Genomic DNA, 12,500 nt, shown 5'->3' on the forward strand with positions numbered 1-12,500 from the left:
GGAGAGTCATTATGAAGTAATCTCACCAGTAAATGGATGTAACTACATCTCCCAACAAGGTGTGAATAACAAGTGGGACTTTATATTACCTGTGGTGAGTGATACGGAGAGGAGTTCAGGAAGTGTGTGTGAATGTCGTGACTGTGGGAAGGGGAAAGTGTGTGTGGCATGAGAATCACAAAACCACTCAGCACACAACAGTCTAGAGAATCACACCCTGAAATATCACTTCTTCCTGTTCAACTCTGACCTCTGTAGCAGCAGTATGACTGACGTCCTGTTCAACTCTGACCTCTGTAGCAGCAGTCTGATGTCCTGTTCAACTCTGACCTCTGTAGCAGCAGTCTGACGTCCTGTTCAACTATGACCTCTGTAGCAGCAGTCTAACTGACGTCCTGTTCAACTCTGACCTCTGTAGCAGCAGTCTGACGTCCTGTTCAACTCTGACCTCTGTAACAGCAGTCTGACGTCCTGTTCAACTCTGACCTCTGTAGCAGCAGTCTAACTGACGTCCTGTTCAACTCTGACCTCTGTAGCAGCAGTCTGACGTCCTGTTCAACTCTGACCTCTGTAGCAGCAGTCTGACGTCCTGTTCAACTCTGACCTCTGTAGCAGCAGTCTGACGTCCTGTTCAACTATGACCTCTGTAGCAGCAGTCTAACTGACGTCCTGTTCAACTCTGACCTCTGTAGCAGCAGTCTGACGTCCTGTTCAACTCTGACCTCTGTAACAGCAGTCTGACGTCCTGTTCAACTCTGACCTCTGTAGCAGCAGTCTAACTGACGTCCTGTTCAACTCTGACCTCTGTAGCAGCAGTCTGACGTCCTGTTCAACTCTGACCTCTGTAGCAGCAGTCTGAAGTCCTGTTCAACTCTGACCTCTGTAGCAGCAGTCTAAATGACGTCCTGTTCAACTCTGACCTCTGTAACAGCAGTCTGACGTCCTGTTCAACTCTGACCTCTGTAGCAGCAGTCTAACTGACGTCCTGTTCAACTCTGACCTCTGTAGCAGCAGTCTGACGTCCTGTTCAACTCTGACCTCTGTAACAGCAGTCTGATGTCCTGTTCAACTCTGACCTCTGTAACAGCAGTCTGACGTCCTGTTCAACTCTGACCTCTGTAACAGCAGTCTGACATCCTTTAAATGCTGAATTGAATGGCATAACTCAATAATTAGCGAGCTAACTCTTCAGCAGAGACCAGTGTGATGCCTACATGCATAGTACGTGTGTGTGTGTGTCAGGGCCAGATGTCTGCGAGGAGGCCTAGGAGACAGATAAGTCTGACGGTGAAGGTCACATATGGCTTGCTTCCCAAATGGCAACACTATACCCTAGGTAGTGCACTACTATTGAGTAGGGCCCAGAGGGCTCTATATAGGGACTAAGGTCCCATTTGGAACTCAGCCATAGGGCTACGAGTAGGGCCCAGAGGGCTCTATATAGGGACTAAGGTCCCATTTGGAACTCAGCCATAGGGCTACGAGTAGGGCCCATAGGGCTACCTACGCTAGTGGATGATAATCCCCATGTCCTGAGGGACAACGTGCACAGGAGTGTGTGTGTGTGTGTGTAGAAGTGTGTGTGTGTGTGTGTGTACTGTATGTTCCATTGTTTCCGGGGCCTCTGACCTTTCCACTCAAACGAGAGGGGTTTTGGACAATCCTGAGTGACGGGTGTGTGAGTCTCAGGTCTGAGTGGCAGGGGGGCCTCAGGTCCCACAGAGAAACACAGAGCAATTAGACAGGACCAGAGGGCCAATTAAATCAACAGAGACAGGAAGAGGGTGTGTGTGTGTGTGTGTGTGTGTGTGTGTGAGACTCCTGTGTGTTTTCTTAAGAGACGACCGAGTACAAACTTAATTCATGGGTAATATTGTTGGCTTCAACCTCTTCAAATGGCATCAATGTTTATCTACTGAAGCCCAATGGAGGCATCATTTTATTACGTTACCTAATTACCATATTATTCTAACAGTATGAACGGATTAATTCATTCCCATCAGGTGTAGGTCAGGATAGACTAACAGGTGTAGGTCAGGATAGACTAACAGGTGTAGGTCAGGATAGACTAACAGGTGTAGGTCAGGATAGACTAACAGGCGTAGGTCAGGATAGACAAACAGGTGTAGGTCAGGATAGACTAACAGGTGTAGGTCAGGATAGACTAACAGGTGTAGGTCAGGATAGACTAACAGGCGTAGGTCAGGATAGAATAACAGGCGTAGGTCAGGATAGACTAACAGGCGTAGGTCAGGATAGACTAACAGGTGTAGGTCAGGATAGACTATCAGGTGTAGGTCAGGATAGACTAACAGGTGTAGGTCAGGATAGACTAACAGGTGTAGGTCAGGATAGACTAACAGGTGTAGGTCAGGATAGACTAACAGGTGTAGGTCAGGATAGACTAACAGGTGTAGGTCAGGATAGACTAACAGGTGTAGGTCAGGATAGACTAACAGATGTAGGTCAGGATAGACTAACAGGTGTAGGTCAGGATAGACTAACAGGTGTAGGTCAGGATAGACTAACAGGTGTAGGTCAGGATAGACTAACAGGTGTAGGTCAGGATAGACTAACAGGTGTAGGTCAGGATAGACTAACAGGTGTAGGTCAGGATAGACTAACAGGTGTAGGTCAGGATAGACTAACAGGTGTACGTCAGGATAGACTAACAGGTGTAGGTCAGGATAGACTAACAGGTGTAGGTCAGGATAGACTAACAGGTGTAGGTCAGGATAGACTAACAGGTGTAGGTCAGGATAGACTAACAGGCGTAGGTCAGGATAGACAAACAGGTGTAGGTCAGGATAGACTAACAGGTGTAGGTCAGGATAGACTAACAGGTGTAGGTCAGGATAGACTAACAGGTGTAGGTCAGGATAGACTAACAGGTGTAGGTCAGGATAGAATAACAGGCGTAGGTCAGGATAGACTAACAGGCGTAGGTCAGGATAGACTAACAGGTGTAGGTCAGGATAGACTAACAGGTGTAGGTCAGGATAGACTAACAGGTGTAGGTCAGGATAGACTAACAGGTGTAGGTCAGGATAGACTAACAGATGTAGGTCAGGATAGACTAACAGGTGTAGGTCAGGATAGACTAACAGGTGTAGGTCAGGATAGACTAACAGGTGTAGGTCAGGATAGACTAACAGGTGTAGGTCAGGATAGACTAACAGGTGTAGGTCAGGATAGACTAACAGGCGTAGGTCAGGATAGACAAACAGGTGTAGGTCAGGATAGACTAACAGGTGTAGGTCAGGATAGACTAACAGGTGTAGGTCAGGATAGACTAACAGGCGTAGGTCAGGATAGAATAACAGGCGTAGGTCAGGATAGACTAACAGCGTAGGTCAGGATAGACTAACAGGTGTAGGTCAGGATAGACTATCAGGTGTAGGTCAGGATAGACTAACAGGTGTAGGTCAGGATAGACTAACAGGTGTAGGTCAGGATAGACTAACAGGTGTAGGTCAGGATAGACTAACAGGTGTAGGTCAGGATAGACTAACAGGTGTAGGTCAGGATAGACTAACAGGTGTAGGTCAGGATAGACTAACAGGTGTAGGTCAGGATAGACTAACAGGTGTAGGTCAGGATAGACTAACAGGCAGACCGTATTCCGTTGACTCATAGTCTGTAAATTGGTCATCATGACGTTAGATATCTAATGGGGTATAATTTTTTAATGGCCGTTGTATTTCCAGATTTTAAAACGCGCTCCAATCATCCTCTACTCGGGCGCTGTTGAGATTCTCACCTTGTCCAGTAAAATGTCAAACCGGGGACGCTTGAGACGAGCCGGTAGCAGCTAATTTACCAACGAGGAGGAACGGAACGCACCGGCTGTCGGGACTAACGATTGGCGGGGTCGCTAGGAACACTCCCTGCCCAGGTAATTAGCTTTAATAAGGGAGAGTGGAAACTGCCACTTTGGGGAGATGTGTGTGTGTGTGTGAGAGAGAGAGGTCAATATGGCATACAAATGAGAGAGAGAGGGGGAGGAAGAGAGAGAGAGGGGGGGGGGAGCGAGAGGTGTGGGCGGGAGAGAGAGGAGGCAGAGAGAAGGGGGAGGGAGGTAGAGAGAGAGAGAGCGAGCGAGACGGGGCGGGAGGGAGAGAGACGGGGGCGGGAGGGAGAGAGACGGGGGCGGGAGGCAGAGAAAGAGAGAGGGGAGAGAGAGAGAGGTGTTCTAAATTAGCTTTACAAATGAGTCAGCTCCTACTAAATGGAAGACAGAATTCAATATGAAAATATTCTGTTCTGTTCTAATGGAAGCCTCCGTCTCCACATTGACAACCTGTCTCTCCTATCTGTTTGTCTGTCAATATCACTGGAAGTCTATGAGCCAATTAGTACAACCCATCCCCCCTGTCGCTGTCTGTCTGACAGTCACTTCACTCTGCCTACAGATCCATAATGGAACTCAATGAGTTGTCGCTCAAATTACACTCAAGTGGCACCCTGGTCCAAAGAAGTGCACTATATAGGGAATAGGTCTCTGGTCTAAAGTAGTGCACTATATAGGGAATAGGTCTCTGGTCTAAAGTAGTGCACTATATAGGGAATAGGTCTCTGGTATAAAGTAGTGTACTATATAGGGAATAGGGCTCTGGTCTAAAGTAGTGCACTATATAGGGAATAGGTCTCTGGTCAAAAGTAGTACCACTATATAGGGAATAGGTCTCTGGTCTATAGCAGTGTACTACATAGGGAATATGGCTCTGGTCTAAAGTAGTGCACTATATAGGGAATAGGGCTCTGGTCTATAGTAGTGTTGTATATAGGGAATAGGGCCCTGGTCTACAGTAGTGCACTATATAGGGAATAGGGCCCTGGTCTAAAGTAGTGCACTATATAGAAAATAGGGCTCTGGTCTATAGTAGTGCACTATATAGGAAATAGGGTGCCATAGGGCTCTGGTCTATAGTAGTGTTCTATATAGGGAATAGGGCTCTGGTCTAAAGTAGTGCACTATATAGGGAATAGGGCTCTGGTCTATAGTAGTGTTGTATATAGGGAATAGGGCCCTGGTCTACAGTAGTGCACAATATAGAGAATAGGACTCTGGTCTAAAGTAGTGCACTATATAGGGAATAGGGCTCTGGTCTATAGTAGTGTTCTATATAGGGAATAGGGCTCTGGTCTATAGTAGTGCACTATATAGGGAATAGGTCTTTGGTCTATAGTAGTGCACTATATAGGGAATAGGGGCCATTAGGGAATCATTCTATCACCCCTGAGATGGTGAGTGTCCAGACTATGGGCCAATGCTTCAATGATCCTGACCTGCTCATTAAGGAGAGATATGAAGAGACCGATGGCTGATGCACTGAACTTGGCCATCTTCAGTTGTTTTGCAGTGAATAGTTACTCTGGTCAAAAACAGGGAGGGACTACCTGCACTAGCCCAATAATACTCCTCCCCATTGCAAAATGTTTTGCTACAGTGTGCCCCTAATGAATTGGACCCAGGAGTCGGAGTGGCCAGAGCTATACACCAATAGCAAGGTTTTATTCCAGCCTTATTGCAACACCTGATTTCGGAACTAGAAGCACAAGCATTTCGCTACACTCGCATTAACATCTGCTAACCATGTGTATGTGACAAATAAAATTTGATTTGATTTCACTAATCAGCTGATACTCAGAACCTTGATTAGCTGAACCAGGTGTGTTGTGTAAAATAGGTCTGGAGCAGGGCCTCCTGAGTGGTACAGTGATCTCTAGCTGTGCCACTAAAGATCCTGGTTCGAGTCTTGAGCGCTGTCGCAGCCGGGAGACCCATGGGGCTGCGCACAATTGGCCCAGAGTCGTCCGGGTTATGGGAGGGGTTTGGCCTGTCCAATCGCGCTCTAGCGACTCCAGTGGCGGGCCGGGCGCAGTGCACGCTGACACGGTTGCCAGGTTACGGCGTTTCCCCCGAGTCATTGGTGCGGCTGACTTCCGGGTTCAGCGGGCATTGTGTCAAGAAACGGTGCGGCTTGGCCGGGTTGTTTCGGAGGACGCGGAGTGCCCGCGATGGGACAAGAAGAAAATAAATAAATAAATATAGGTCTGGAGCAAAAGCCGGCTCTGTCGGTAGCTCTCTATATGAAGAGGATTTGGTCACCCCTGTGCTACTGGCTGGGTCTACAGTGTGATACAGCGTCACCTGGTGTTACACAGCAGTAATGGCTAAATTAAATCGGAATAGGTATCTGTAACCAGGTTTACACACAAATGTATGATTTAAAAAAAAATCTGAGTTAAGTAAAAATGTCATGACAGGCCTGACGGAAACAACTATTTGTTTTCGGTAAACTTTCCAAATGTCGACAAAAACAAAATACGCTGGACAAGGTGGGATTTTATGCACAGATATTGATATAATAACCATCACATGGAAGTAACCGTTGAGTTACGCGATGACGTGGTGTGTGGTCCTCCCCTACGACTCGTCGGGAAAGCAAGCAGTTTATTAGGCTACAGATGAAATACGTAGAAATCATGAACTTCTCAGGGTGGCGAAAGAGCACGGTGATCTTGATGCTCATTTTCAATACATTTTGAGGGTCTTATTCCGGTGACACGATGATTGATGCTGGACTGCCCTTTGACAAATAAAAAATATTCCTCTCTTTAGTACATAATCTCATCGCTCGCTATACAACGCAACATGTCTCGTGAGACAACTATCAAGAGCTGAAAATGCAACGGAAACAGATTATCGGTACGTGGGAATAAAACCCTGAAAACAATGTATTTCATATGCACCAAGTCATCACACACAGCCTTTTATCTGCTACAAGTCAGTTTGATGGAAACACATCTCTCTCTCTCGTGGGAAAATTTGCATATCGTTTTTATGCAGATTTTCACAATATTCGCATTGAAAAATCTCCCGTCAGTTAGATGGAAACCGAGCTGGTGAGTTACTTTGAAAAGAAAGTGGAGGGAGAATGAGAATATAAAAACACACAAAACAAAATCACTTTATTTCAAGGATCTGTTTTTGGGGGGGGGGAGTTCCTCTGTTCTACAAAACAAAAAGGTATATTACAGTATACCTCCATTATCGGACAGTAAACGAGAGAGTCCTGCACTCAGATCAGGCCTTACATTCCTGGGGCCGCATCAATGGTCTCAGAGCTGATCTAGGATCTGTTTTGTCTTTAAGATTATAACAAATATAATTATATGGACAGGGGGAACCTGATCCTAGATCAGCACTCCTACTAAAATGATACATAACAGCCCCATGGACTAAGAAGCACTTAAAATGGAGATTCTCATCTGGGTCCATGAGTGTGTTTCATCTGGGTCCATGAGTATGTTTCATCTGGGTCCATGAGTATGTTTCATCTGGGTCCATGAGTGTGTTTCATCTGGGTCCATGAGTGTGTTTCATCTGGGTCCATGAGTATGTTTCATCTGGGTCCATGAGTATGTTTCATCTGGGTCCATGAGTATGTTTCATCTGGGTCCATGAGTATGTTTCATCTGGGTCCATGAGTATGTTTCATCTGGGTCCATGAGTATGTTTCATCTGGGTCCGGGAAACCAGCCCTGTAAGAACTGGGTCAACTTAGACGACTAGTCTTCTAACATTAATTTACAGAGGAAAGACTGTCAGGTGACTAGGGTTGAACAATTCTGTGAACTTTCAATGAATTCCCTGGTTTTACAGAAATCCCAGATGCAGAATTTCCTGAATAAAGAAGGAATAAGCAGGGAACTCAGAACCCTACGACCAGGATATCCTGAATAAAGAAGGAATAAGCAGGGAACTCAGAACCCTACGACCAGGATATCCTGAATAAAGAAGGAATAAGCAGGGAACTCAGAACCCTACGACCAGGATATCCTGAATAAAGAAGGAATAAGCAGGGAACTCAGAACCCTACGACCAGGATTTCTGGAAAACGAGGGAATTTAAATAAAAAATGTATGACACCTTTATGTTAAAAAAAAATGTATCTATTTAAAAAATCTAATGAAATAAAAAAAAATGTACCCATCAGCTTTCAGTAAGAGCTCGGTGATGGTGAGGGGACCAATGGACTGTCAGCGATGAGGAGGACATGTTGGAGACGATACAAAATGGAGGACCGAAGGGATTTTGTCATAGACAGGGTTGGAATCCATAGGTACTTGGTCTAATGTAGTGCACTATAAAGGGAACAGGGTACCCTGTTCCCTACATAGTGCACTCATTTTGACAAGGGACCCATAGGCCTCAGGTCAAAAATAGTGCACTATATGGGGATTAGGGTTCCATTTGGAATGGACAATAGGAATAGGACCTGTTCTACAGTAAAGCTAGCTAAAAACACATTGACTGCATCACCTGCATTGTGAGATGCCTTTTGAGTTGTTTATCAGTCCCATTTCACTTCCTCTCTCATTCCCCTCCTTCTTCTCTCCCTTCCTGGTACAGGGATCTACTTCACTTCCTCCCTCATTCCCCTCCCTCTTCTTCTCTCCCTCCTGGTACAGGGATCTACTTCACTTCCTCCCTCATTCCCCTCCCTCTTCTTCTCTCCCTTCCTGGTATAGGGATCTACTTCTCTTCCTCCCTCTTTCCTTCCCTGTCTGTTTTTGGGGCATCCTTTCCCTCTTCCTGCTTTCCATCCTTCTCTTCCTGGTTCGACTTGATCTCTTCCTGTTTCCCATCCTTTTCTTCCTGGTTCGACTTGATCTCTTCCTGTTTCCCATCCTTCTCTTCCTGGTTCGACTTGATCTCTTCCTGTTTCCCATCCTTTTCTTCCTGGTTCGACTTGATCTCTTCCTGTTTCCCATCCTTCTCTTCCTGGTTCAACTTGATCTCTTCCTGGTTTGTGGTGACCTCTCCCTGTTTCCCATCTTTAGGTCCCTCCTCCTTGGCAACCTCCTGCAGGTTGTACTTCCTGTATAGAGTGTAGTCCCTGACGACGCTGACGCAGCACACACTCTTGATGACCTCGACGATGATGGTGAGCTCAGGGGTGGTCAGGTCAACCTTGTTTTTAGGATTCATCTTCCCCACCAGGCCTGCAGGGGGAGATAAACATAATGAGGCCAGGTACAGAGTTTATAGGAGCAAACACAGTACACACACACAGACACAGACACAATACAGACACACACATACACAGACAGACACACACACACACAGAGTACATAAACACAGACACAGACCACACACACAGACACACAGTACATACACACAGACACAGACCACAGACACACAGACACAGTACATACACACAGACCACACACACAGACCACACACACACACACACACACACACACACACACACACACACACACACACACACACACACAGGTTGTCCCATGGACAGAGGACAGGTGTGTGAGATATGAATACACTAGGAACATATAGAGACAGTTTCCTGAATGTAATCTCTACCCAGCATGCTTCTCAGACCAGGCCCAGGCTTAATCTGCGTCTGGGGGAAATGGTCCAATGAGACACAGACACACAGAGGGGTTGTGCCATGGACAGAGGACAGGTGTGTGAGATATGAATACACTAGGAACATATAGAGACAGTTTCCTGGATGTAATCTCTACCCAGCATGCTCATCAGACCAGGCCCAGGCTTAATCTGTGTCTGGGGAAAATGGTCCAATGAGAGACACAGAAACATCTAGGATGGAAGTGGTCGGACCAAGCAAAGAGGTTTGACTTTGAGGAAGATTAAATCTGTCTTCAGTATTCTAGAAGACCGTTTTAGAATTCTATAATAGAACTTCATTTAATGTATTCTAGAAGACCGTTTTAGAATTCTATAATAGAACTTCATTTAATGTATTCTAGAAGACTGTTTTAGAATTCTATAATAGAACTTCATTTAATGTATTCTAGAAGACCGTTTTAGAATTCTATAATAGAATTTAATGTATTCTATTTGATAGGATCTCTGTGATTATACGGCATCACAATAGATCAAAGGTAAAAGAGGGAGGTCCTCAATAAGGAAGTAGTCGGACCAAGCAGACACGAGGCTACAAGACCGTTTTGCTAGCACAGATTGGGATATGTTCCAGGGATTCAACCACAACAGTCACGAGCTTCCTCAATAAGTGCATAGACGATGAACGCGCCCACAGTACCTCTAAGAACGTATCCAAACCAAACACCATGGATTACAGGCAGTATCCACGCTGGGCTAAAAGCTAGAGTTACCACTTACAAGGAACGGACACATACAAGAAAGCTAGGACAGAGCTACCCTCTATATCAGCCACCCAGGCCATAGACTGTCACTGTTCACTCTGCTACCCTCTATATCAGCCACCCAGGCCATAGACTGACAAACGGTACCGGAACATCGGCTCCTGGAACAACAGGCTCCGAGACAGCTTCTATCCCCAAGCCAGAAGACTTCTATAAACAGCCAGACTGCTAAATAGCCAGACTGCTATGAATAGCCAGACTGCTAAATAGCCAGACTGCTATAAATAGCCAGACTGATAAATAGCCAGACTGATAAATAGCCAGACTGATAAATAGCCAGACTGCTATAAATAGCTAGACTGCTATAAATAGCCAGACTGCTATAAATAGCCAGACTGATAAATAGCCAGACTGCTATAAATAGCTAGACTGCTATAAATAGCCAGACTGCTATAAATAGCCAGACTGATAAATAGCCAGACTGATAAATAGTCAATAAAAGGTGTCCGAACTATATTACACTGATCGCACCATCACTAGACTTTATACCCACAAACACACACCTTTACACTCATCATATTCTACTGCTACTCTGTTCTTTATTTTACTCTTATTATCTATCCTGTCTAGTCACTTTACCCTGCCTTCATGTACATATCTACCTCAAATACCTTATTATTATCTATCCTGATGCCTAGTCACTTTACCCTGCCTTCATGTACATATCTACCTCAAATACCTTATTATTATCTATCCTGATGCCTAGTCACTTTACCCTGCCTTCATGTACATATCTACCTCAAATACCTTATCATTATCTATCCTGATGTCTAGTCACTTTACCCTGCCTTCATGTACATATCTACCTCTAATACCTTATTATTATCTATCCTGATGCCTAGTCACTTTACCCTGCCTTCATGTACATATCTACCTCAAATACCTTATTATTATCTATCCTGATGTCTAGTCACTTTACCCTGCCTTCATGTACATATCTACCTCAAATACCTTATTATTATCTATCCTGTCTAGTCACTTTACCCTGCCTTCATGTACATATCTACCTCTAATACCTTATTATTATCTATCCTGATGCCTAGTCACTTTACCCTGCCTTCATGTACATATCTACCTCAAATACCTTATTATTATCTATCCTGATGTCTAGTCACTTTACCCTGCCTTCATGTACATATCTACCTCAAATACCTTATTATTATCTATCCTGATGTCTAGTCACTTTACCCTGCCTTCATGTACATATCTACCTCTAATACCTTATTATTATCTATCCTGATGTCTAGTCACTTTACCCTGCCTTCATGTACATATCTACCTCTAATACCTTATTATTATCTATCCTGATGTCTAGTCACTTTACCCTGCCTTCATGTACATATCTACCTCAAATACCTTATTATTATCTATCCTGATTATTGTATTCCTCATGTTAGTTACCATGTTATTGTGTTAGTGTTAGTTACCATGTTACTGTATTCCTCGTGTTAGTTACCATGTTATTGTATTCCTCGTGTTAGTTACCATGTTATTGTATTCCTCATGTTAGTTACCATGTTATTGTATTCCTCATGTTAGTTACCATGTTATTGTGTTAGTGTTAGTTACCATGTTATTGTATTCCTTGTGTTGGTTACCATGTTACTGTATTCCTCGTGTTAGTTACCATTTTATTGTGTTAGTTACCATGTTATTGTATTCCTCAGTGTTAGTTACCATGTTATTGTGTTAGTGTTAGTTACCATGTTACTGTATTCCTCGTGTTGGTTACCATGTTATTGTATTCCTCGTGTTGGTTACCATGTTATTGTATTAGTTACCATGTTATTGTGTTAGTTACCATGTTATTGTGTTAGTTACCATGTTATTGTGTTAGTTACCATGTTATTGTATTCCTCGTGTTAGTTACCATGTTATTGTATTCCTTGTGTTGGTTACCATGTTATTGTATTCCTCGTGTTAGTTACCATGTTATTGTGTTAGTTACCATGTTATTGTATTAGTGTTAGTTACCATGTTATTGTATTCCTCGTGTTGGTTACCATGTTATTGTGTTAGTTACCATGTTATTGTATTCCTCATGTTAGTTACCATGTTATTGTATTCCTCGTGTTAGTTACCATGTTACTGTATTCCTCGTGTTAGTTACCATGTTATTGTATTCCTCGTGTTAGTTACCATGTTATTGTGTTAGTTACCATGTTATTGTATTTCTCGTGTTAGTTACCATGTTATTGTGTTAGTTACCATGTTATTGTATTCCTCGTGTTAGTTACCATGTTATTGTATTCCTCGTGTTAGTTACCATGTTATTGTAT

At 44.0% G+C, this 12,500-nt stretch overlaps 1 protein-coding gene across 3 annotated transcripts in view; it reads right to left on the reverse strand.

The window, feature by feature from the left end:
• Positions 1-6,225: 6,225 nt before the first annotated feature.
• LOC110523056 (THUMP domain-containing protein 1) overlaps positions 6,226-12,500 on the reverse strand; it is a 10,460-nt gene continuing 4,185 nt past the window's right edge. For 2 of the 3 annotated variants that reach the window (XM_036973327.1, XM_036973328.1), the window contains exon 6: positions 6,226-9,012. In XM_036973327.1, the coding sequence (XP_036829222.1) occupies positions 8,543-9,012 (470 nt within the window). In that variant the 3' untranslated portion in view covers positions 6,226-8,542. The remainder of the gene's footprint in view (positions 9,013-12,500) is intronic. The other variant, XM_036973329.1, reaches the window with a different exon arrangement.

The sequence above is a fragment of the Oncorhynchus mykiss genome, unplaced genomic scaffold (assembly GCF_013265735.2).
Source record: "Oncorhynchus mykiss isolate Arlee unplaced genomic scaffold, USDA_OmykA_1.1 un_scaffold_229, whole genome shotgun sequence".
Classification (NCBI taxonomy): Eukaryota; Metazoa; Chordata; class Actinopteri; order Salmoniformes; family Salmonidae; genus Oncorhynchus; species Oncorhynchus mykiss.